Source organism: Podarcis filfolensis (assembly GCF_964270895.1).
Source record: "Podarcis filfolensis genome assembly, chromosome: 13".
Lineage (NCBI taxonomy): Eukaryota > Metazoa > Chordata > Lepidosauria > Squamata > Lacertidae > Podarcis > Podarcis filfolensis.
In genome coordinates, this window is record NC_139615.1 from 8839743 (window position 1) to 8866806 (window position 27064).

Here is a 27064-nt window from a genome sequence, read left to right on the forward strand (position 1 = left end):
ACCCCGTTGCAGGGATTTGAATCGCAGGGATTTGAACTGCCGACCTTCCGATCAGCAAGCCCTAGGCTCTGTGGTTTAACCCACAGCGCCACCCGCGTCCAAGCAGTGGCGTAGCGTGGGTTGTCAGCACCCGGTGCAAGGCAAGTAATTTGTGCCCCCTAACCTGTGGATTTGCGCCTCCTAACCCGTGGATTTGCGCCCCCTAACCCTAACCCCCAGATGTTGTGCCCGGTGCGGCTGGCCCCCCCTGCACCCCCACGCTACGCCACTGCGTCCAAGGCTTAAGGGACCGCTAATAGTGACTTCCCTGAAGACCTCAAGGTATAAGGGCAGGGATATAAGGAATTTGGACTGGGCAATATCTGGTTTTCAACATGATAATATATCACCAGCTAAACAGTGCGAAATACCAATATACCATAATGTCTGAAATAAGTATGGAGCTCTGTAGAGGCAAACAGGTTAATGTCCTGGCAACAGAGGGTCAAGAGCAATTCTCTGCATGATTAAACCCCACTCTACTAAATTAATTTCTCCTTTCCCTCAGGGGAAAGCCATATTGAATTTAATAGTGTTTGCTTGCGAGCAGACACACATTTGCATGCACTGCTTACTGAAAAATGCCCTCCACAACATTCTCACCTCACAACTAACCAAACTCCCATTTCAGCATAAGGCAGCTCCTTAAATCCCCCCCTCATTTCCCCCTATTGTGACACAAACACCCCCCTCCGCCAAGTACCCATTCCACCAGTCTCTCCCTTTTTATCAGTCTATAAAAGTGATAATCTCCTTTAAATAACAACAATCTTCCTTTTTAATATAGAGAGAAGCTATTTGGGGGGAACCAACAACTTAACCATCACCCGAAAATAATAAAAAACATTTCCCCTTTTTCTTTTTTGCTGGTGTTGGTGGGTGAGAGGGAAGAAAAATGAAAAATGAAGAAGTATAGGGTGTACTCCTGGTGGAGTATAGGGTCAGGTTTAAGGTGCTGTTTTTGACCTTTAAAGCCCTATGTGGCCTAGGACCCTTGTACTTACGGGACCACCTCTCCTGGTATGTCCCACAGATGACCCTAAGGTCCATGAATAATAATAGCTTAAAGGTACTGGGCTCTAAGGAAGCCAAACTACCCTCCACCAGGGCCAGGGCTTTTTCAGTGACGGCTCCAACCTGGTGGAATGCTCTGTCCCAAGAGATTAGGGCCCTGCAGGACTTCATCGCCTTCTGCAGGGCCTGTAAGACAGAGCTATACCTCCTGGCCTTCAATTTGAATTAGCCTGATCCTCTATTCCCTTTTCCCTTTCCTCTTCTATGAAGAAACCCTTTCTGGGACCCCACATTTAAATTCTTCCCTGGTCTCCTTGCTGGCCCTAGTAGGACCAACTTGACCAGTTAGCCCTGGTGATCATTTGATGTCTATTGACTGGGGTTTTTTTCTTTTTCTCCCCACCCCCCTAATGACCCCTGAATTTTTGAATTTTATTGATACTGCATTTTATGTTGTATTTTATGCTGTTTTTAAGTTGCATTTTAATCAATGTTTTATATTTGCTGTTAGTTTCCCTGAGCCCGGTTTTTAAACCAAGAAGGGTGGGGTATTATTATTATTAGAAAAGGAAATAATGAATTATGGGATTAGGGAATAAATATGTAAGAAAGCCTAATCCAATATAAAGATGGGTGATATATCAATACATCATCCAAAACTGGTTTGAAGCCCACCTTGTCACAACTGTTTCATAAAATTTGGCCTGCCAGTATATCACGAATCACAATGTATGTGTGTGCTATGCAAAAGATTGTGATGTGGGGAAAACCGTGAAGCCAGTTGATGCTTCTCTCGAAGCATTACCATCATTGTGGTAATTCAGAAAGAGCTGTAGCTCAGTGGTATAACATCTGCTTTACATACAGACAGTCCTAAGTTGAATTCCTGGCATCTCCAGATAGGCCTGAAAATGCCCCTTGTCTGAAACTCAGGAGAACCTCTTCAGATCTATGCTGACATTACTGAGCTATTAGGTAGAAGTTAGACACACCTGCTACTAATAGTCCCATTCAGGGCTAGAACTCAGAGCAGGTGATTATATCTCTCTATAATTATCCATACCATAATAATCAGTTTAGTGGACTGCTTTCCAGAATAGCATCAGTAACCAATTCAGAAAGTGTCTATAAAACCTTCCTTTTGTGACATTTAGAGCCGGAATGAGGGGCAGGGCTTTGTCACATTGAATTGTGAAAGTTCCTCCACTTTCCATGATACAAGACTCCTGGCTTCAAATCAATGTGTGCTTCCTGTCCTCCATGCTTCTCTTTGCAGTGTATAGTGACAGAGTCCTTTGCTATCAATTGTCAGTTTCTTTTAAAACTGAGATAGGTGCCGGTGCCGAGGCTTTAGGTGGACACAGGAGATTCTGTTCAAGGGAAAGACATTTATGCAGAGATGGTGAAGTGCCTGTTGTTGTTGCTGCTGCTGCTGCCTCTGACGGGGTGCAAAATACGTTCTGTGAAGTGCCCTGCAATGGACTCCCTCCCTGTTCCCCATGAGTGGTATGAGCCTGGGAACCACCTCATTGGTGGGATTGCCTCTCAGATCCTTTACATTTCCCCCAAATTTTCCTTCCAGGTATATCCTTCTCAGGAGCTGGGCACTGATCTTCCAATGTAAGAAACTCTTCCATTTCCACATCGGATAACATTTGAGTTGGGAAGCCCAGGGATTATAAAATATAAGACATAGTATTTCTTTTTTTAAAAAAATACATAAGGGATGTATCTAACGCAGCAGGTTTCTTTAACTTTTTCTGGGCAACACAATTGGTAGGCAAGTCTTCCATGCTAGAGGTTTGGGTAATTGGGGAATAAAGAAAGCAAGAACGATCCCTTGAGCCAGTAGTAACCCCACATAACTTTTGGAAGAATTTCCCCTCCCTAATAAAAAATGATTTAAAATCCCTCCCAATTTAAGCAGTCAATTATCGACCAGCCTTGAAAGAATTCGTCACTGCTTTATAATATAGCACTGGATTTGCATGGATAAGACCTTAGCTTCAGGGGCAAAAAACTAGTAAAAGACTTAATAGACAAACTGTGTTGAAGGGACAAATATACCACATATTTTGCTATCTGTTTGTGGTCCTCCCTCTCTGTCTCTGATCAGCTTTGAAATTATTGACTATAGTTCTTTTTCACTGCCATTGTGATTGTTCCCCCCCCCCACTCGCTCCATCTATTCAAAAACACAGAAAGACTATCATACTATATTTAAATAGGAGCATTTCAGATTTAGATTGGGTTTATGCAGTCTTGGAAGTCATAGCATTCCTGAGTTCTGAAAACTCCATTTTACACAGTCCAGAACTCGTTTCTGAAAGGACGTATAACTCCTTGCAGCATGGTGACCAAGTTCTACCAACACATCCTAGCTTTGGCATTTGCCATCAGTGAAATCAATGAGAACCCCAAGATTTTGCCCAATGTCACACTTGGGTTCCACATCTATGACAGCTACTACCAGGAGAAGATGTTCTATCGTACTATGCTAGACTTGCTCTTCAAATCACACCGGTTTGTCCCCAACTATACATGTGTCACCCAGAAGAACCTAGTAGCCATTATTGGTGCACTTGGCTCTGATATCTCTTTCCACATGGCAGACATCTTAGTCCTCTACAAGATCCCACAGGTAATGGGGGTGGACTGGTGGGCTAATCTTACATGTAATTCATGTTTTCTAATTCGGGGGGGGGGTGCTGGGGCTATGAAAGTCACAGTGGAAAGGCTGGCTGCAAAAAAAATATTTTGTCCAATATGTAAAGAACTTTGCCAAATGGGGAATGGCTTCTCAAAACTAGTAAAAAAGGGGGCAGAGTAAGGGGAGTCTAGAACATTCCCCCCCTTTATCATGAGTACTGTGTATAGATTACATTATGTTATGACATTTCTTCCAAATGCAATATCCAAATGAGCCACTAAAGTTAACACTGTTGTATTTAACCAAAGGTAGAAATTAAAATAAGAATTTTACCTCCACATTTGCGGTATACAATCAAATAAGAATGCACTCAGGTATACGTAATATCCAAGCTCTATACAAGCAATCTTTAGTTTTCTTTTGGTCTTTCAGCTTGTATATGGATCATTTGCCCTGAAAGAGGGTCATACAAAACATGCCTCTTCCTTTTACCGCATGGTGCCCAGTGAATCCCAGCAGTATATGGGGATTATCCATTTGCTTCAGCATTTTGGGTGGACATGGATTGGGCTCTTCGCCGTGGATGATGACAGTGGAGACCATTTTTTACAAGCTTTAGAGCCCCTGCTTTCCCAGAATAGAATCTGCCCAGCTTTCATACAAAGAATCCCAAACCAAGGCAATTTCCTTTCTTTTGATGAATTGATTGATATGGGGTGGAGTATTAACACACCTTTCATGGAGAGCAAAGCCACAGTGTTTGTCACTTTTGGTGAAACTATGACCATAATGTGGTTGACCACCATAGTAGCTCTGTTCTTTCGTGAATATAATGAAGACACATCTGTTGGGAAAGTGTGGGTTATGACAGCTCAGATAGATTTTTCTGTAACATCCATGATATTTTTTTTTTTAAATAATATTTATTAAAATTTTTCAAAAATACAAAAAATATCACTTTACGGGACTCCCCCCTTCCCCCACCCCTACCATATTCCCCTTTCATATTGTTGGCCAAACAAGTTCCCCATTCAAATTGAAACTTAATTTGTTTTACCCTTAATAATAATAAAAAAAAAAAAAGAAAAAAAACCCAATGTTCTTTCCCCAAGACCCACCCCATGTCATTCCACAATTTCCATTTTTTAATAAAAAAAGCACCCCAGATAATAAAAACAAAAAAGGTAGAAAATAAAAAAAAAATATAATGAATAATAAACCAATTCAGCAAAAAATAACAAAGTTGGCAAGCCTTTGGAGTTTTAGTTCTCCCCCCCCTGTCTCCGGTTTAATTTCCCCCTGACCATCAACCCCTAGTGTCTGCCTGGAATTCTTAAGGCCATAAATCACAACTTTTCCCCAACTCCTTGCTGGCTATTTCTTTTTAAAATTAAAAATAAATTTTTTTGAAAATCAAAATTATTATTATTATCATTATTTTTCAAAACTTTAACTTCAGTCTTTAATAAAACTGTAATAGAACTCCCTCCATTGTTCTTTCCAGGTTGTAGTCTAATTTCCCTTTGTTCCGCTGCTAAAACGTTGTAATTCGAAAGTTTGGTAAGTCTGCAGGGATGGTTGTTATTCAGGGGCAAAACCTTACGTTCAGTCCCTTCCTTTCTTCAATAGAAAAATCTATTGTCTCCTTTAAAAAAACAAAAAAGAAAACACCCTGAAGACGAGATGTTATTTCCGTTTTGCAGCTTTCCCAGAAGATAACCAGTCCTGTAAAGTTCCATTGGTGTTTTTCCACTTTCCCAATCCTTGTAATGTCCCGAAGCTCCTCAAGGGGGATTGTTGTGACTTTGTTTCCTCTGATCCAAAAGTCAATTTGTTATCCATATTCGCCATTTTGTATCCAAATTTTAACAAGTTGTAGCAAATTGTATCAAATTTAACCAGCCAAGTTCTCATAATAAAATCCACTCCGCTTTTCGACTTTGACAGCTATTTTGACAGCTGTCAAAATCTCCGACTCCTTTCACCAGGCTCTCTCTTCAGTCGCCCCGGTTCCCAGGGGGGGGGGTTGCGTTTCCCTTCTCCAGTTCCTCCTCCAGCACAGTTCTTGTAGTTCCCCATCGTGAAATTTTGGATTTTTATCAGCAATGCAAGCCTTTTTGGGTCTTGGTTTCCCCGTCCTTGTTTTGGAAAGTTTACAATAGGGAGGGGACTGACTTCCTTTTTGGATCCCCCCCGCTCGTATCCAATTCGAAAAAAAAAAATTTTTTTTCCTCCTTTTGAGCCCGGTTTCCAAATTTACTCACGGGTTGTTGTTGAAAAGTCCGAATTTTCAATGGAAGAAGTCAGCGCTCTCCGCCGGATGGCATGCGGCTTCGCTCAGCAGGGGAAGCAGAAAACTCAAGGCACCACGCTTCTCCCCGGCACCCGATCCGTAGCCTTTAAAAAGGCTCCTTCACGAGTCGGGAGGGCGCTAACGGTGCAAGCCGAGTCTCCATGTCCACGGCCTCCGTGGCCGTGGTTTCTAAGGGTCCCCGCATCGCCGGTGCGGTAGAACCCAGCCCCTGCCGAGCAGACTCCCTCCGGAGCTCGGAGGGAGTCCGCCATTCGGCGATGGCGCCAACCCGGAAGTCTGTAACATCCATGATAAGGACATGGAATTTTCAACTATTCCATGGAGCCATCTCTTTCGCAATTCACTCAAATGAACCTAATGGGTTCCAAACATATATCCAGAACAAAAACCCGAACTCTGCAGATGAAGATGGATTTTTCAAGGTTTTCTGGGAGCAGGCGTTTGAATGTTCTTTTTCAAATTCCATGTTGTCGGAGATACTGAATGCAACATGTACTGGAGATGAGAAACCGGAGAGCCTTCCCAGGTCTGTGTTTGAAATGGGCATGACTGGCCACAGTTACAGTGTCTATAATGCTGTCTATGCTATAGCACATGCTTTGCACGCCATGTACTCCTCTTGGGTCAAGTACAGAGCAGTGAAGGTGTCTGAAAGGCTTGACCTTCACAGTGTTCAACCTTGGCAGGTAATGTCTCCCAAATGAAATGGCTTTATTCTGGTAAAGTAGAAAGTGAAAGAACACCTATCACTCACACCCATGTAAAAGGATTTACTTGTTATGATCATTGTCAGTTGCTGCCCAAGCTACCTGATAATGATGTTCTTCAACCTTGGGTTCTCAGATATTGTGGGTGGTAGTTCTTGGACAGTTCTTGACTCAGAAAAGATTCAGCTTATTCAATCTTATCCTTTCCTAAACTAACACCAATTTCAAACACCTCGTAATCAGATGATGGGTGCTGAAATTGGTTTTTAATCACAATACTGATGACTTTTCCCAGAATTGTCAGGTAGATGACACTTTATGGTTCCTCACATGTCCATTTCAGTATGCCTCTGAATACCAGGCACTGGGAATCATTAATGGGGGAACACCTTTGCATTCAGGACTTGATTGTGAACTTCTCAAAGGTACTGTGTTGGCCAATGTGATACTGGGATATAAGCCATTATTATGTTTTCACAACATTAATTGTGTGGAACAGCAGTCTCCCAGCATCACCTTCTGAGATCAACCCTCCTGAAGCAACAAAAGCTACTGAGAAATAATGTTGATCTTTCCTATCCTGACTAAATGCTATGCAGAAATAGAATCTCATGTCTTCTAATTTGGAGAGGTGTTGGGGGAGGGAGCATTCCAATTTCATAAAAGCCTTAACAATTTTAAAAAATTGCATTTATATTCCACATTTTTTAACCAAGAAGCTCAAGGTAGCATACATAGTTCTCCTCAGTTCGGTCCCACAACGACCCTATGAGGCAGGTGAAGCTGAGAGGCTGTGACTGGCCCAAGGTCACTAAGTGAGCTTCATAGCCAAGTTGTGATTTGAACCTTGGTCTCCCAGATCCAAGATCAAACACTACACAATAATAAAACTATTTGGAAGTATTATAGTGAATGACATCTAGCTATATCTGTATTTGATTGTATTTGAGTCATTTGCTATGGATTGTGGCTGACACCAATAAAGATTTTATCTTATCCAGGTCTTATCCATGTTCATAAAACTTCAGAAAAAGACTTTATCATGCTTCTCCTTTATTTATTTTTTTGTTCCTGCCAGCTTCATTCCTTTCTTCAAAGAATTTCTTTTAACAACTCAGCTGGAGAAAAAATGTTTTTTGATGACCATGGGGAATTGATAGCCAGATTTGATATCATGAACATGGACCTATTCCCAAACAATTCCTTTATTAAAATGAAAGTTGGAATGATGGATCCAGGTGCTGGGGAAGGAAAAGAATTCACTATTAAGGACAATATCATTGTGTGGCACAGGAGCTTTAAGCAGGTGTGGATTCTTAGATACTCTGGACAACAGCTCCATTATCAGGAAAGGTGATTCAGGGTATGCGATTGGAGGTATAAATGATCCAGGAGTACACCCCACAAGCTATGAACAGCTCCATCCAGGGGAGAGCAACTCAGTCCAGAACTGGCTATTTTCATATCCGCTGGACTTGAGAAGCTGTACACATAACACCTCTCTCTTTTCAGGATTCAGTTATATAGTTGGCTGAGATAAACAGACTATTCAGATGAATTGTGGGAGAGAGTGATGTGGCTGTAATCATGACATTTTTCAAGAAGACACCTGGAAGAAAAGAAAAACCTTATAGAATTGTGAAGCCAAATATCTTTGATTGAGTAAAGGAACAGTTTAGGATCACTGCTGCTGTTTTGCAGAGATAGCAAAAGTCCCACACCCTAAATTTTGTAAGACACTTACCAGTCCACCCCAGAATTTCTCTCAACATTTTTGTAGCTTGAGAGTGGACATGTGAAGGTGGGCTCTCAATGCCCCATCATTATATGTCATGTTCTGTATTTAGGTATGCCTATTGTTATGTTTTTTCTTTATGTGACAGTAAATCAATACTCCACCCCACAATTTATCCACCCCTAAACTCCTTTCATTGCTCTGCATAGGTAACACCAATTTCTGTATGTGGAGATTCTTGCCCCCCTGGTTATCAGAAGAAAAAGAAAGAAGGTGAGAAATTTTGCTGCTATGATTGTGCTCCATGCCCAGAAGGGAAGATCTCTGACCAAATGGGTAAGTAATACACTTCACCAATTGTTATACTCTGGTGGATTAAATAGAACATGGGATTGTGTGGTTTAAATTTTGTAAGAACTTTTGTAAGAACTTTTGCAAATACTCAGGAAGAAAGGGTCACTTAAACGTTGGGCACACAAGCCATTTTACAACAGAATTGGCCTCTGCCTGTTCAAGCAAAATGAGGCCTTGTGTCTATGTTAAGCTGAATTAAAAATGACAGCCCCTTAAAGTAGCTGATAGGAGTCAGAAAGTAACCCACCGCGGAACACTTTTGGATCAAGAATATGTTCAGTGGTGGGTTGAGTTTTGCCCTCTCCCAGCCATTGTTTTGGCAGGGGCAGACTGGAATGCCAACATGATGTTATGGGCTCAGGAGACCGTAGGTATATTTGGCCTTGGCTCATACATAAAAAAGATCACAGATCTGCAAATTGCATAAGATTTGTGTAAGTATACTATACCATGAATTCTTAAGTAGGGCCTAGACTTTAGCTCCTGCATAGTAGGAGACAGGCTAAGCCTCTTTGCAGGTTTTCTTCTTCTTCTGATTTTGCTTTTGCTGTGCGAGGTAGAGGATTTCTTAATATCCACTGTAGCTATTGTATAGCTGTATTTGAAAAAAGTAAAGAAAAAAAAAAGATTTATAGTGAGTAACCTGATTTCAGATAAATTCACCAAAGGCATTATGCATCCTTGTTGCTAGGAAACAGAGAAGGGCAAACTGCTGAGATTCCAAGCTCTAGAAAATGAGACAGAAGCTGAAAAAGTGCACTGAAGGGGAGGGAATACAGTAGTATTGTTTTTGGAGAGGCCAACATGGATTTATGTTGCTTAGGTGTTTTTCTTTTTCAAGTCACTTGTCAATCACAGCTCTGACTCATTGGCTAAAGAATGACCAACCACTAAAACAATGGAGTATACAGTCCTAAGAATCAGATACAGTTTGCATATAAATTGGCACAGGGGTGATAAATCATCTTTCCTTTTTCAGACATGGATGAATGCTTTAAATGCCCAGATGATCAATATCCTAAACAGAGTAGAGATAGATGCATTTCCAAGCTTATGACATTTCTTTCTTTTGAAGAATCTTTGGGGATCAGCCTTAGTTCGGTTTCTGTTTCACTTTCACTCATCACCACTTTCGTGCTAAGACTTTTCATCAAGCACAGAGATACCCCCATAGTCAAAGCCAACAATCGGGACATCAGCTACATTCTCCTTGTCTCTCTCCTCCTCTGTTTCCTCTGTTCTTTGCTGTTTCTTGGAAGACCTACGAAGGTGACCTGCATTCTCCGTCAAACTACTTTTGGCATTGTCTTCTCTGTGGCTGTTTCTTGTGTGTTGGCTAAAACCATCACTGTGGTTGTTGCTTTTATGGCCACCAAACCGGGGTCTAGCATGAGGAAGTGGGTGGGCAAAAGACTGGCCAACTCCATTGTGCTTTCAAGCTCTCTTATTCAAGCAGGCATTTGTGTGGTGTGGCTGGCAATCTCTCCCCCATTCCCAGATTTGGACATGCACTCACAGGCTGTGGAGATCATAGTTGAATGCAACGAAGGTTCTGTCCTCATGTTTTATCTTGTCCTGGGCTACATGGGCCTTCTAGCCATCATCAGCTTCAATGTGGCTTTCCTGGCCAGGAAGTTGCCGGACACTTTCAATGAGGCCAAATTTATCACCTTCAGCATGTTGATGTTTTCTAGTGTTTGGATGTCCTTTGTCCCTACCTACTTGAGCACCAAGGGGAAATATATGGTAGCAGTAGAGATCTTCTCCATCTTAGCCTCTGGTGCTGGGCTATTGGGTTGTATCTTTGTCCCTAAATGCTACATTATTCTGCTGAAGCCCAAGCTGAACATCAAAGAGCAACTAGCAAAGAGATATAATTAAGGAATGTAATAATATAATTACTTTCTACTCAGTGTTTGAAAATGAGATATGAACGCTAGGAGCTAAATGGCACCTTAAACCTAAGTTATGGGTTCAGAAATGCAATGTCTAGGCACACTTTTTATAAAAAGAATACAAAGCTGAAAATGAATGAGTTGTAGCTAAAATATTATGTTCATTTTTCACATTGTCTAGTTTTTCCCCTGTCCACCCCCCTAATATTCTTAAGATAGTCTCTTCTCCAGTCTTCAGAAAGTAGCTGGAAGTGGGGAGGCAGAAAAAAGTCCTCCTTTCCTCCCACTCTGCAGTTTTTTATTTAAAATCTTAGGCACGGTACTGTGCCCAGAGCTCACAAACTGATTCCCTGTCACAAAATGCAAGTAGAACAATGGGAGTTTTGAACACTGATACTACTGTAATGCTAATCTGATATTAAATTTGCATTTATTCTGAGGTGTTTGTGGCAATGAAAGCTGTGGACCCACCCTATCAGTTAGTTCAGGATACCATATCAGCTGATTCATTTCATTTTTGTCACATATCTGAACAAATTTAAGAAATAAAATATCATTTATCAATGAAGGCTAAGACCTGTTTCTGTTCATTTTTTTGGTATTGCAATCAGATTTAAAAAGCAAAGGACACAGGGATATAAATTATCATGTTACAACAATGTAAAACACAATATTAACGACAGTTTGAACACCTATAAATTAAAAAGTGCACATATTAGCCACAATGGCTGTATTTTGCCACTGTCATGTGCTTCTCAGTATCAAGTGCTGGAAATCATAAGAAGAGACTGTTGCATTAGGCCAATGACCCGTCTAGTCCAGCATCCCATTCTTACTGTGGCCAACCAGATGCCTTTGGGAATACAGCAAGCAAGATTTGTCCACAAGAGATCTCCCTGCTCCTGTGGTTTCCAGCAGCTGGTACTCAGAAGCATTGCTGCCCTTAGCCATCATGGCTAGTAGTCATCAATAGCCTTTCCTTAATCACAAGTGGAGAGAATGCAGGCTTCCACTGGAAGAATCAAAATGCTAAACCAGATGGGACTTGGGCCTGATTCATCAAGGGTCTTCAATGTCTTCATTGAAGTGAAATGCGTTCATTGCAGAGTGTCATGTGAACTTGAGAATTTGGAGTGGGATGGTGGTGGTTAAAGATGACACCAATTGTGTCATTCTTTGTATGAGTCCAAAGATGCCTCCCATTAGTTTTGCATCTCCTGGGGTGGGGGTGGGGGGAGGAATGTCACCCCTCCTGCCAATGGTTTCATTAAGAGCCAAATCTCTGCAAGGGTATTTTTCTCTCTTCTATATTTAAAAATATTGTTGTAATTAAGGCAGCAGACTACAGCTCCAACAGGATTCCAGGAGACATGCGGGAAACAAGGTTTTAAATTTAGGTAGGTAGCCGTGTTGGTCTGACACAGTCAAATTAAATTAAAAAATTTAAAAATTGTCCAGTGGCACCTTAGAGACCAACTAAGTTTGTTCTGGTTTTAAAAATCTCCCTCTTCTGCTTTTTGGAGCTGGGATTCAGGGAAACAGGCAGTTTGCTCTCTGTCATTCTTCATTGTGTGTTTCTGGCTTCAAAAACAGTGTGTGTTTGTTGTCATTCAAGTTTGGGGTGTCCACATCAATACGTGTCAAACTTGCTTTTCTTTAGCACATTTTTCTGTTAATCTGTGGGAAAAAATCCTAAACCTTTAACAGTCTCAATATGAACATTTCTAAGTACACTTTATAAAATTTAAGCATGTTGGTGCTGTTTTTTGAGCTGAAAGCTTTTACTGCAAAATTCAGAAATGTGCAAAATCCAAAGTATAAATCTATGTTCCTATCTTATCTGCGTATCAGTTAAGGAGGTATGAAATACATTCGTTCACTTGAAAAAGCAAACTCACTGAAACTCTCCTTCATTCCTGGATTCAAGAAATGGTTCATTTCTGAGAGAAATTGCTGCCATTGCCCTCTTCCCCAAAAGATATGTCTCCTGCTTGGAAGCAGCTAAAGACCAGGCACCTACTAATAGTTTACTATATCGTTAACTTACAGCACATCTATTCAGAAGTAAGTCTCAGTTTTAAACCGGGTTTAGTCTCAAGTAAGTGAGTAGAGGATGGCAACCTTGGCTTTGCTATAGAACAGTGTTTCCCAAACTTGGGTCTCCAGCTGTGTTTGGATTACAACTCCCATCATCCCTAGTTATCAGGACCAGTGATCAAGGATGATGGAATTGTAAACTAAGAACAGCTGGAGGATACTGTACCTAGAACAGCCATTTTACAATGTGCCCACAGCACAAGCTAAAAATGTGAAATATGTCTAGCAATCCAAAAATGTTGTTGACCAGCATCTGGGCAGATTTCTGAATTGGGCTGCCTTTGAAGGCTGCTCAAATACTTCATCTGTGAAACAACAAATCTACCTGCTTTGCAGCTAAGATTGGGAGATTGGCACTTATTTCATTGATATTACACAAATTGCACTGGTTGCCAGTGCTTTTTGGGATGCTGCTGTTGACTTTACATTTTGTTGCACATTGTGGAGAAGCTCTCTCAAGAAATAAGGTATAAATTTGTTAAATAAAAATAGATTGATAAGTGTGCTTCAATTTTCTGAACATTAGGCATCATTTCAGAATTTACTGATTACATCTCCAGGCAATAAGATAGCTCCACTGTAGATACATTTTCCAGATGGGATCTGCTCACCATGGAAATCTGGAACAAATCTTCCATTTCTAATTTCTTTAGGGAGCAGAAGAGATGTGTGGTCAAATCTCAAAAGAAAGGTCTTCATATATTTTACCAAAAGAAGAATGTATGTATGAAGAAGTAATTATCTTCCTCTACAATTATCTAAATCACAATAATGTGTTCACTTGGCCAAATTTCTAAAAGCTTTCCAGAAGGCACTGGAAAACATGAAGAAAGCTTGGAAATAGTTACAAATAACCCCCTCTGTCAGGTATAGTTGGGAGTGCAGGCATAAGGTGGTTGGCAGGACTTAGTAACAACAAGTCTCCTGTTTTTCATCATATTAGCCACTACTCACATTGAAGTGTTGGAAACCTAAGTAAGCATTCAATAAAAGTAAGTGTGATGCACGTCTCTGTAAGAGGTGTATTCCAAAATCTCATTCCCCAAACTCCTATCATATTTGTGGGTAGGTGCTTCCCCTTTATGTGTGTAATGAATATTGCCATCAGAAAAGAAAAGAAAAGAAAGGATAAAAGTTTTGCTGCTATGATTGCGCCCCATTCCCCGAAAGGGAAGATTTCAAACCAGACTGGTAGGTATTGTCCTCATTATAAAATGTTGGCATCATATGTGTTTATTTCAAAGTGGTGTTTGAGATGAACAAGAACTGAACTGCTGTTTTTTTAAAAAATATTTCTCAGACAAGAATGACTGTTTCAAATGCCCAGAAGATCAATATCCAAGCATAAACAGAGATGATTGTACCCCAAAACATATGAACTTTCTGTCATATGAAGAACCTTTGGGGATCACTTTAGCATCAGTTGCTGGGGGGTGGGTTTCCCTCATCACAGTCTGGGTGTTAGGGATTTTTATTAAATACAAAGACACCCCCATTGTGAAGGCCAACAACCGAGCTCTCACCTACACTCTCCTAATCTCCCTCGTTCTCTGCTTCCTCTCTTCTTTCTTATTCCTTGGTAAACCTTGTGTAGTGACCTGCCTTCTCCAACAACCCACTTTTGGCATCATTTTCTCAGTGGCCGTTTCTTGTGTCTTAGCCAAAATCATCACTGTAGTTGTAGCTTTCATAGCCACCAAGCCAGGTTCCAGCATGAGGAAGTGGGTGGGCTGAAGACTGGCTACCTCCATTGTCCTTTCATGCTCCCTCATTCAAGTAAGCATCTGTGCTTTTTGGATAGCAATGTTTCCACCCTTCCCTGATTTAGATACGCACACAGTAACGGGTGAAGTCATTGTCCTATGTAATGAAGGCTCTGTTGCCATCTTTTACTCTGTTCTGGGCTACATGGGTCTTTTGGCCATCTCCCAGTTCAACTGGCATATGCAGGCTATTGAACTTGGTACTGTTTACTTGCAAAGCAGATAATCCACCATGCAGCTATGTCCCAGCTATGTTGCAGAGGTTACACTGGTTCACAATTAAAAATGCAGCCCTATTATCTGCCCGTTTGATTTTCACTGTGGCTAGTCGTGCTTTGTATTCTATTCCACGGTGTCTCCCTTTGTGAAGTAGGCGGAGAACAGTTGGCTACTAAGTATAATGACAATGTTCCACCTCCACAGTGGTATTGCTTCTCAATGCCAGTTGCCAGATGCTGGGAATCATGTGTGGGGAGAATGCTTTTGCTCTCAGAACCTGTGGGTGAGCATTCGGTTAACCATTGTGATGCTTCAGTTCTGGGCTACATGAGCCTGATATTCTTGAGCTGGCTCAACAAAACAGCTCACACCAGACTAGAGGAACAATTTTAGATTAAATCAAGTGACACTGCTCCTCTTGTTGATCCCATGTCAATACGTTCAAGGTTACAATTTTATTGCAAAATTGGAGTTGGACAGTGGATTTCGTTTTACGATTTAGCACTTATTGATTTCCGTAGGTAAGATTATGGCTCTGTGTCAGGTCCTGATTTTCTTGCAGGGCTTTGATCTTCAGGGAAATCTGAAGTTTTCTCATCTACAAAAACAAGGAAACTTATTTGCACTTACTTCCGACTCTAAAGTCTGAAGATGTAATTATCTCCCCCTGCAATTAGCCAATTCAAAATAATTGCTTCAGTCACCCAAATATCGAAAGGCTTTCACAAAGACACTAGAAAACAGTCAAAAAACAGCTTGGAAAAGTATTAAGGAAACAAAGTGCTCACTGACAGTTGGGAGTGGGGGACAGAAGGTAGCCTGTGATAATGATTACACATAGCGCCACTTTTTCATATTGAACACCCAGCATAAAAAGAGAGAGAAGGATTAACTATTTAAACTAGGCGTATGCTAAAAGCAAAGGTGATATGTTTCACCTTATGTAGTGAATTGTGAGAGTGTGGCAACATTTAACGTAGTCAAAGTCAGGCAGTTGGTGTGTATGAACACCAAGGAATCTGCCCCCTAAGAGGAGATTTATTGCAACTATGCAGAGGCTTTTCCTACTGCTTCTGCTACCCATTGTGTGCAAAGTCAATACAATGCCGTGTCCTGCAGGTGATCCGATCCCAGTTCCACATGAATGGTACCAGCCAGGTGACCTTCTGATTGGTGGGATTGCTTCTCATATATTTTACCATTCCTCAGTAATTGAATTTAAGGAAGATCCTTCTCAGGAGCTACTTGAGGTTCCACAGTAAGTACTTATATTCATCACTCCTCCCCCCCGAAAGAGCAATTGTCTTTTACAAGGCTGCATGTTTGTGTGAAGCAGGAGTGGCTAGCAATACCCATCCAGCAGCAACATCACTGCCACATACCTGTTGCTGTTGTTGTTCATTAAATCTGTATACTACCCTTCATTCAAAGATTACAGGGGCGTTCACAACATAAAAAAATAATAATGAGAAGACAAAATATATTGATGATAGAATTGCATTAGAGGAAATTGCTTGCAAAAAAATTATAAAATTTACACTATGATGCTGGATTTCAAAAATGAAAACCAATGAAAACAGCAAGAAATAAAAGACTACTCTAACAAAAATGAATGGGATTGAGGAAAGATGGTATCAAATGCTTAAGTGTGAATTAAAGTATTAATGTGTCGACTCCATTGGCAGTATAGTGACAAAGTTCTATCAGCACATCCTGGCCTTGGTGTTTGCCATAAAGGAGATCAATGATGATCAAAAGATCTTGCCAAATGCTACACTTGGGTTCCACATCCATGACAGCTACTACGATGCAAGGATGACCTATTGTACCACTTTGGACCTGCTCTTCAAATCACACAGATTTGTCCCTAACTACAAATGTGACAGCCAGAAAAACCTCATAGCTATAATTGGAGGACTTACATCTGGCATATCTATCAATATGGCAGAAGTCTTAACCCTCTACAAGGTTCCACAGGTAGGATCTGTGCATTGGAAAACGAGGGAGAATGCAAATTAAAAGAGAATGCTTATTTTTTTAAGGCAGAGTTGGGTGAGCAATCCTGTGGCAAGATCTTCTGGGATGAGTGATTTAGACTGCAGAGGAATTTCAGCCTCAGACAGGTTCAGAGAGTGTTAAGTCTCCAATCCTGGATCAGCTGAGGATATGCTGCTATAATTTGCTCATCCCATCTCAGCTATGGTTTAGCCACTACTGGTGTAAGTCCTGCACTCAAAAGGCCTTCCAGAGGCAGGGTGGGACAGAAGCAGGGCGTAAGCTGGATCCTAAACCTGTTCAGTTTGCTCACATGAACTGGCAACTCAACAGGTAACACTAATTAGTGTCTATATTCCTTCTGCCAGGCTTAGGTAAATAAAGCAGAAGAAATATACAGTGGTACCTTGGTTTAAAACCATAATCCGTTCTGGAGGTCTGTTTGTAAACTAAAATAGGCTGTAACCCAAGGCGCGCTTTCACCAATGGGGCCTTCCAAAAAAAATTGTTCGTAATTCCCCCCCCCCCCAAAAAAAGGGTTGTAATCTAAAAAAATGTTACAAACCAGGACACGCACTTCCGGGTTTGACTTGTTTATAATCCAAAACAAATGCAAACCAAGACGTATGCAAACCAAGGTACCATTGTAATGGGAAATGCATATTTTTCTCAATTTTTTAAAAAATTAATTGTCATTCTTTTGGAACCCACAAAGTTCGTAAATAAATATTTTGTTATAAAGACACATTCTCATAGCAAAATGGGCACACATATAATTATATTATATTATTGCTGCAATACAGATATGTTTTCTTTTAGCTCACCTACGGTTCATTTTCCGCAGAAGAGATTCAAGCATTGCAGAGCTTTTCCTTTTACAGCATGGTCCCAAATGAAAGCCATCAATATATTGGCATTATCCGTTTACTTCAGTATTTCGGATGGACATGGGTTGGGCTGTTTGTTGTGGATGATAACACGGGAGAACATTTCTTGAAGACCCTGGAGCCACTGTTTTCCAAGCATGGAATCTGTTCAGCTTTCACAAAAAGAATCCCAGAGCAGGTTTCCATGGAAAATCTAGATGAAATAACCAGTTTAATGGAAAGAATTTTTGTAGCTCTCACAGATAACAAGGCCAGAACACTTATCAGCTATGGAGAATCTTTGACAATTGCCTGGCTGAGAATGGTTAATATTTTTAATGATCTTGGACATAACAAAAGTGCTCCATTTGGAAAGGTATGGGTTATGACATCCCAGATAGATTTCCTTTCCTTCACAATTCAGTCAAGAGAGCTTCTCGATTTTTCAGAATTTCTCCAGAGCATCAAGCCTTCCAGGACCCAAGCAGATGGTTTTCTCAAGGGCTTCTGGGAGCAAGCATTTGACTGTATATTTCCAGATCCAGAGATGCCTATGATGGATGATAGCAGCTGTACTGGAGAGGAGAGGCTAGAAAGTCTCCCTGCTGGTCTTTTTGAAATGCACATGACAGGCCATAGCTACAGTGTCTATAATGCTGTCTATGGACTTCCGGAGGCGGCGCGACCGGTAATGGCTGCCTTCTCCGAGTAAGGAGAAGGGAGCTCCGCTGTAAACGGGTCGTCCGCTACGGCGAAGCGGAGACCCATTCAGGAAAACCACAGGTGGCAGAAGCCTGTGGTCTCGGGACCCGGCGGGCGCCAGAAGCAGCCCCCAAAACGCTGAAGGGACCCCGTAAGGGGCTCCGGATCGCGGAGGGGGTAGCGGCGCTGTGGGTCGTTGCGCAAACAGCGAAGTGAAGCCGCGTTGCTGTTGCCGGTCAGCGCTGTCCTTTCTTCCTGCAACTTTTCTGAACTTTGGAAACTACAACCCGTGAGTAAATTTGGACATTGAAAACTTTCTGAAACTTTTGTCAACTTTCTGAAACTTCTTGAGAACTTTATGAAACTTTTAAAACTTTTTTAAAAAGTTGAAATCTGGCTGAAAACGGAGTGAGGATAAGCAGGAAGCCCATCTCCCGCTATACTGAACTTTAAGCAAAGAGCAGGAGGAGTGGAGACAAAAAGTTATGCGTTAACTAAATGCTGGCACCCTGTTAAAGCAGTTTTCTGAGTGAAAGACTTTGAGCTATTGACTTTTGCTGGTCATATTCGGGGTGCATTGATATCCTTCTTCTGTGGCACCAGTGGATTATAAAATAAATAAGAATCTCTGGTGCTGGAGCTGCCTGGATGAGCACCAGTTTGCAACTTTGGATACATTGAATTCAGGTTTTGAAACATTCTGAGTTGGAACTGGATACTTTGAAACTGTTGCAGTCAAGGCACTGTAAGAAACACTGTTTTGCTTTAAGTTTTACTCTGCTAAAAATAATACATTGTGGAGGCGATAGACATGGATTTAAATTTATAAGTTTAACTTGGATTTGATCTTTTCCCTGAAGACGTATTAAGCTCCCTCTAGAGGATTTTGGACTTACAGCAGTGACTTTGTTTTACTTTCCCTTTCCCGGCCTCTGTTTGACTATTGTATCTGGGACTCTGCTTTCTCATGGGAACAACTTGGATTGACCTTGGATTACAGATAACTTTGGAATGAGTGGCGCAAGGAGAAGAGGAAGGACTAAACAAACAACTCTAACTTTATCTGCAGCCTCACAGCGTAGATCTTCTGTGCCGGCCTTGCCTTCCACTTTGCCTCCAGACATAGAGGCGGCCTCCCTAATACAGGCAGGGGAGGGTGAGACAGAGGAGCTGCACCTGGGAGATATGGCTTCAGGGACAAGTAGCTCTGTCTTGGAGAAAATTTTGGAGAAACTGGAGGCTCTGGACAAGAAGGCTGATTTGCATACAGCTAAAATTGAACAGAACACAGAAAGCTTGAATAAGCTGACTGGACAAGTTGCACAGAATGCCCAGTCTATTGGAGAATTAAAGGAGGCTGTAGGTGAAAATCGCAAACTGGCTGAAGATACTAGTCAAAGATTGGAAGAACTTGAGAAAGAAGTAAGACCACTCAGCAAACAAGTTGGAGAACATCAGATTTACTTTTTGATGACAGAACTGCGAAACAGGGAGACCAACTTGAGGATACGGTCAATACCAGAGGTGGAAGAAGATAATTTTATTGAATTTCTAACTAAGGAATTTGCCAAGTTTTGGAAGTTAGAGGAAAAAGACTTTAAAATTGTATCTGCTTTCAGGCTTGGCAGAGTCAGAAGGACAGAGAAGCCCAGAGATTGTTTGATAACACTGAGATCAAAGGAGGAAAGGGACAAGATTTTGGGCCTGCACTACGAAAAGTCACTAGACATTTTGGGCAAGAGAATTGAAATCTACAAGGACATTCCTAAGCAGTTGCTGGACCTTAGATCTAACTACACGGAATTGGCAAGACTGTTGAGAAGCAACGCAATTATCTTCAGGTGGGAGTTTCCACAAGGATTATCCTTTACCTACAGAGGGAGAAAGATCAAAATCAAAACAGTGGAAGATAGAGACAAGTTTTTGGGAGCACACGGAGAAGACCTCCACAAAGGACTTGGATTGCCAGCGCCAGAACTTCCAGGGGAGCCCGCCCCCTCGGATCCTCAAGGACCGGAGAACAAGGTACCACCCCAGAAAGAATAACCAGACCTATCCAGGATGTCTCTGCAGCTTTTGAGCTGGAACATAAATGGCTGTAACAGTCCCGAAAAAAGGTCTAAAATTTTTCATATTTTAAAAAAGGAACAATTGGACATTATATGCTTACAAGAAACACATGTGATTAGGCTCCATAGAAAGGTGTTAATAAATAAAAGGCTTGGTCAAGAATTTATATCATCGGATACAGTTAAAAAGAGAGGTGTAGTGATCTATGCAAAAGAGAGCCTTTCACCAAAATTTCTCTTTAAAGATGGAAGTGGAAGAATCCTCGCAATAGAAGTACAGTATCAAGGAGAAAAAATTTTGATATTAGGAATTTATGCTCCAAATGAAGGAAAATCGGATTTTTATAAGAAGTTGCACGAGACCATGCTGGATTATCTGGATTACAACAACGTCATCATGATGGGGGATATGAACGGGGTCGTATCAACAAATATGGATAAGTCACAGAACCAGAACATTACTAAAGAGGGAAGACTACCTAAGACCTTTTTTGAAATGACTGACAATATGGACTGGGTTGACATCTGGAGAGTTAGAAACCCCCTGGGAAGAGAAGGAACATTCTTTTCTGAAGCTCAACTGACTTGGACACGAATCGACCAAATATGGATAACTAGAAGTCTGGCACCTAAGGTGAGGAAGGTGGAAATCTGCCCCAAAACATGCTCCGACCATAACGCCTTGAGAATGGATATGACATTGATCCCAATCGGCTCCTTTAGATGGAAGATGAATGATGGCCTGTTTAGAGACCAAAGAATTGTAAAGAAGGCCCAAAAAACCTTAAAGGACTATTTTGAGATTAATTTGAACACTACGGTGGAAAAAAGAACTATCTGGGATGCAAGTAAAGCTGTGATGAGAGGGTTCTTGATTCAACAGAATTCCTTAAAGAAAAGACTGCAAAATGAAAAGAAAGATAAAATTCTGGAAAGTATCAAAGAGTTGGAGAAGAAGTTAAGATCTAACCCGAAGTCCCAACCGATTCTGAGAGAAATTAAACTTTATCAGGCGCAATATTCCAAGCTGATAAATCAGGAAATAGAATGGAAGATTAAAACAATGAAACAAAAAACTTTTGAATCGGCAAATAAATGTGGGAAACTGCTAGCTTGGCAGTTGAAAAGGAGACAAAGATTAAATACAGTAACAAACTTAGAGGTTGAAGGAAGGAACATTCAGAACCCGGGAGAGATTAGAAAGTGCTTCCAGAGGTATTTTAAAAAGTTATATACTCAAGGGCCACAAGATGAAATAGAGATTACACAATTTTTGGAGAGAAATGGATTAGCAAAGCTGTCAGAAGAAAATAGAACAATTTTAAATGGCAAAATAACACGACAAGAGATTGAACAGGCCATCCTGAGTCTGAAACAGGGCAAATCACCAGGGCCAGATGGACTGACCTCTAACTACTATAAGACATTGAAGGATTATTTGATACAACCTTTGTTGGAGGTCAGTAATGAAATAATGGAGGGGAAGAAGGCGCCTGAATCGTGGAAAGAAGCATTTATCACATTGATTCCAAAGTCAGAAACTGAAAAGACACAACTCAAGAATTACCGTCCCATCTCCCTTTTAAATGTGGATTACAAAATATTTGCAGATGTTCTGGCACGAAGATTTAAGAAAGTTTTAAGTGAGATAATCCATAAAGACCAGGCAGGCTTTCTCCCGGGCAGATATATGTTTACTAACACAAGGAACATCATAGACATATTGGAACTTTTACAAACAAACATAAACACTAAAGCAGTTTTAATTTTTATAGACGCGGAGAAAGCCTTTGACAACATATCTTGGAAATTTATGAAGGGGAATTTAAAAGAAATGGGAGTGGGACGGGGGTTTGAGAACGGGATTGAGGCAATATATTCAGAACAAAAGGCTAAACTGATAGTTAACAATGTGGTTACAGAAGAGTTTAAAATTGAAAAAGGTACACGACAAGGCTGCCCAATTTCCCCATTACTGTTTATTTCGGTTCTGGAAGTGCTCCTGAATATGATTAGGGGGGACCGGTTGGTGGAAGGGATTCAGGTCGGAGCGAAACAATATAAACTTAAAGCTTTTGCAGATGACCTAGTTCTGACATTACAGGAGCCGGAGTCTAGTTTGAAAAGAGTACTACAACTGATTCAAAACTTTGGTCGAGTGGCAGGATTTAAGTTAAATAAGCAAAAAACTAAAGTTTTGGGGAAAAACGTGACAGATATTGAGTTGGAACAGCTTCAGAAAGAGACAGAACTAAATGTGGTTAAAAAAGTTAAATACCTAGGGGTAAACATAACAGCAAAAAATCTGAGTTTATTTAAAGATAATTATGAAAAATGTTGGTCAGAGATTAAGAGAGACTTGGATAGTTGGTCAAGACTAAAACTTTCTTTGTTAGGCCGAATAGCTGCCATCAAGATGAATGTATTGCCAAAAATGTTATTTTTGTTTCAGACACTGCAGATTGTAGACAAGACAGAGTGCTTCCGGAAGTGGCAGAAAGATATTTCTAAATTTGTCTGGCAGGGCAAAAAGCCCAGAATCAAATTTAAAATATTAACAGATGCGAAAGAAAGAGGGGGCTTTGCCCTGCCAGATTTAAAGTTGTATTATGAAGCTGCAGCTTTCTGCTGGTTAAAAGATTGGTTACTTCTTGAAGATACGGATGTCTTGGATTTGGAAGGTTTTAATAATGCGTTTGGATGGCATGCATATTTATGGTATGATAAAGCTAAGATAAATAAGGCCTTCAAGAACCATATTGTCAGAAAATCAGTTTTTAATGTCTGGACAAAATATAAAGACTTACTGGAGAATAAAACTCCGAGGTGGCTGTCACCCCTGGAGGCTAAGGCTCGGAAAAGAGCCAATATGGAGGCCAACTGGCCAAAATATTGGGAGATAATAGAAAAGGATGGTGACAACTGGAAATTGCAGAGTTTAGAAAAGATGAGAGACAAAGTGCGAGACTGGTTACACTATGCTCAGATTAAAGAAGTGTTTAAAAATGACAAAAAGCTAGGATTCCAAGTGGAAAAGTCAAAGTTAGAAACTGAACTGTTAGAACCTAAGACTAAGGTACTTTCAAGAATGTATAACTTGCTGCTGAAATGGAACACACATGACGAAATGGTAAAATCAACAATGATAAAATGGGCGCAGGATATTGGGTATAATATTATGTTTGAAGATTGGGAAAGGTTGTGGACCTCTGGGCTGAACTTCACTGCATGTAATGCGTTGAAGGAAAATGTGATGAAAATGATGTATAGATGGTACATGACCCCTGTTAAACTGGCTAAAATATACCATTCGTCTGATAGCAAATGTTGGAAATGTAAGGAAAATGAAGGAACATTTTTTCACCTCTGGTGGACCTGCCCTAGAGTGAAGGCCTTTTGGGAGAAGATATATAATGAATTAAAAAAGGTGTTTAAATACACCTTTACTAAGAAATCAGAGGCCTTTCTCCTGGGTATTGTCGGCCAGAGTGTGTTAAAAAAGGACAGAACATTCTTTTTGTACGCAACAACAGCAGCAAGAATATTAATTGCCAAGAATTGGAAAACTCAGGAGCTACCCACTGTGGAAGAATGGCAGATGCAACTGATGGACTATATGCAATTAGCCGAGATGACCGGCAGAATTCGAGACCAGGGAGAAGAAAGGATGGAAGAAGACTGGAGGAAATTTAAGATTTATTTACAAAAATATTGTAATTTGGCTGAGTGCTGAATTGGATGCCAGTGCAGACAATTGTCTACCATTAAATTAGATTTAAGGCTGAATTATATGTCAAACCAAATTAAGATTATTAATTAAGATGAGTTAAATGATAATTTGTTTGAAATTAATTTAATAATGATGTAAGTGTATGCGGGAGGTGTGGGGGAGTCCCATGTAACAATTGAGAGATGTTAAATGGACAATGATAAGTGGTGCTTATCTAATATATGCTTTATTTGAAAACTTCAATAAATATATTATAAAAAAAAAATATAATGCTGTCTATGCTTTGGCTCATGCTCTGCATACCTTCTACTCATCCCAATCCAAGCAAAGAGCAAAGGTGTATGGTAGCAATTTTGAACGTCAGTCTCTGCAGCCTTGGCAGGTAATGTGTTCATAAAGAAATCATTCTTTTCTTTGCATAAGTAGACCTTATGGATGCAAAATACAACATTTTTAAAATCCCTTAGCATATGCTTTACATGGCATGTACACATCTAGATACAACAAAGATCTATGTCTTTGGAGAAACTTGATGACCTTCAGTCACTGCATCCATAGCAGAATTTCTCTACATAAATGGCAGCATTTCAATTCACAGATTAATTATTATTTAAAAAATGAGATTACACTCAGCATCCATGAATAACAGGTGAAAAAGTGTTAGAAATTCTAATCACTGAAGCATATGCATGGGTTTACATCTCAATGTATACTGGGACCATATAATGAAGTTCATTCTTAAAACTTTTCTCTCTCTTCAAACTAGGTTGACTTATTTCTGCAAGATGTTGCATTTAACAACTCTGCTGGAGTGATGGTGTCCTTTAATGATAAAGGAGAATTGAGTGGTGGATATGACATTATGAACCTGGTCACATTCCACAACAACTCTTTCCAGAGAGTGAAAGTTGGGAGAGTGGACCCCAGTGAAGAAGAAGACTTCACCATTAATGAAGATCTAATTGTCTGGCATAAAACATTTAATCAGGTAGAGATGAGAGGGATTTCTTAGCAGACTTTCTGTTGGGCAAACAGGCACTGAGGATGTCCGAAATTACTATACCTACCTAATGTAGCCTTGCAAATAACCCCACATATGTAGGGTTTGTAGGCTGCAAAACAGAGGAATAAATAGCTATATTTGTGAATGTCTAATACTCGTGGAACCTTGCTAAAATATCCTGTAGCTCTGGAGATGACGTGCATAAATTTCTCCACCGATCTCTCACCCCAAATCTCAAACCCTCCCATGTTTGTGCATAGGTGCTTCCACTTTCTGTGTGTAATGAACACTGCCACACTGGTCATCATAAGAAGAAGAAGGAAGAGAAAAAGTTCTGCTGCTATGATTGTGCTCCATGTCCAGAAGGGAAGATTTCAGACCAGAAAGGTAGGTTCCTAAAATTTTGTCAACATACATGATTAACTCCATATGATGTGGTGAATGAATTGCCACTAAAATGTCTCTTCTATTTATATTTCAGATACAGAAGACTGTTTCCAGTGCTCAGCAGACCAATATTCAAACAGAAACAGAGATGCTTGCATCCCCAAAATTAGAAACTTTCTTTCTTATAAAGAACCTCTGGGGATCAGTTTAGCTTCAGTTTCTGGTTTTTTGTCCTTCATCACAGCTGTGTTGCTAGGGATTTTTATTAAGCACAAAGACACCCCCATAGTCAAAGCAAACAATCGGGACCTCACCTACACTCTCCTCCTCTGCCTCTTGTTCTGCTTCCTCTCTTCTTTGTTATTCCTTGGCCAACCTTGTATAGTGACCTGCTTTCTCCGACAACCAATGTTTGTCATAATTTTCTCATTGGCTGTTTCTTGCATCCTGGCCAAAACCATCACTGTGGTTACAGCTTTCATGGCCACCAGACCAGGGTCCAGTGTGAGGAAGTGGGTGGGGAAAAGACTGGCCATCTTCATTGTTTTAACTTGCTCCCTTGTTCAAGCAAGCATTTGTACTATGTGGCTGGCAACCTCGGCTCCCTTCCCCGATTTGGACTTTCATTCAGTAAGTGGAGAAATTATTGTGCAATGTAATGAAGGGTCAGTCACCATGTTCTACTGTGTCTTGGGCTACATGGGCCTCTTGGCCATCACCAGCTTTGTTGTAGCATTCTTAGCCCGCAAGTTACCGGACAGCTTCAATGAAGCCAAGTTCATTACATTCAGCATGTTAGCATTTTGTAGTGTTTGGGCCTCTTTTGTTCCTACTTACTTGAGCACAAGAGGAAAGGACATGGTGGCTGTGGAAGTCTTCTCTATCTTGGCCTCCAGTGCTGGGCTACTGGGCTGCATCTTTTGCCCCAAATGCTACATCATTGTGTTGAGACCTGAGCTGAATAGCAGGGAGCAGCTAATAAAAAGAAAACATTAAAGGATTTGTCCCTTTGGTTGCACTGACACATGTGTTAGGCAAGCATTTTAGGTACAGATCATTCCTGTCCCCCCCCCCCCCATTATTTCATTAATTTATTTCATAAAAATGTAGGAAATCTCAAACTGGTCTACACAATGTTGGATAAATCAACCTCTTATTACCAACATTCTAGTCATCATCCTACTCACAAAGTGGCCAACCAGTTGTCTATGGGAAGTCCAGATGGTTGGGGGAGAGATACATTCATATAACATTAGTTATAGATATTTACTTATATATGCCTTCTATAGGAAGGACAGTAAAGGATGCCACTCTGTATGTTAATATGAACATTGAGTCCAGCAAGCTAGAAATCCAAAAAGGGGAAACTTTATGTGCGGTGATTCAGGACCTCTAATGTAATTTAGTTTTGGGGATGTGCTATTGTGCACCTTATAACAATGCTCAGGAAAATCTTGTGAGGCAGAAATCAAAGAAGCATTCAAAAGTGAAAATCTTGTTGTTATACTGACATGTGAGTTAGGCA

At 40.6% G+C, this 27064-nt stretch overlaps 1 protein-coding gene across 1 annotated transcript; it reads left to right on the top strand.

Moving 5' to 3' along the window:
* The first annotated feature begins 24479 nt into the window (after positions 1 to 24479).
* Positions 24480 to 26789, top strand: LOC310748351 (vomeronasal type-2 receptor 26-like). Its single transcript, XM_083584076.1, has 4 exons — positions 24480 to 24531; positions 24916 to 25137; positions 25413 to 25539; positions 25634 to 26789. Exons 2-4 carry the CDS (start codon positions 24964 to 24966, stop codon positions 26533 to 26535), a joined length of 1203 nt encoding a protein of 400 aa, XP_083440202.1. The 5' UTR covers positions 24480 to 24531; positions 24916 to 24963; the 3' UTR covers positions 26536 to 26789.
* The last annotated feature ends 275 nt before the right edge of the window (positions 26790 to 27064 follow it).

Excerpts from the sequence above, each read along its gene's own strand:
- LOC310748351 (XM_083584076.1), top strand. The coding sequence starts at position 24,964 with ATGGTGTCCTTTAATGATAAAGGAGAATTGAGTGGTGGATATGACATT. Across the intron at positions 25,138-25,412 it reads GGCATAAAACATTTAATCAG|GTGCTTCCACTTTCTGTGTG; the intron begins GTAGAGATGAGA and ends GTTTGTGCATAG. Across the intron at positions 25,540-25,633 it reads GAAGATTTCAGACCAGAAAG|ATACAGAAGACTGTTTCCAG; the intron begins GTAGGTTCCTAA and ends TTTATATTTCAG.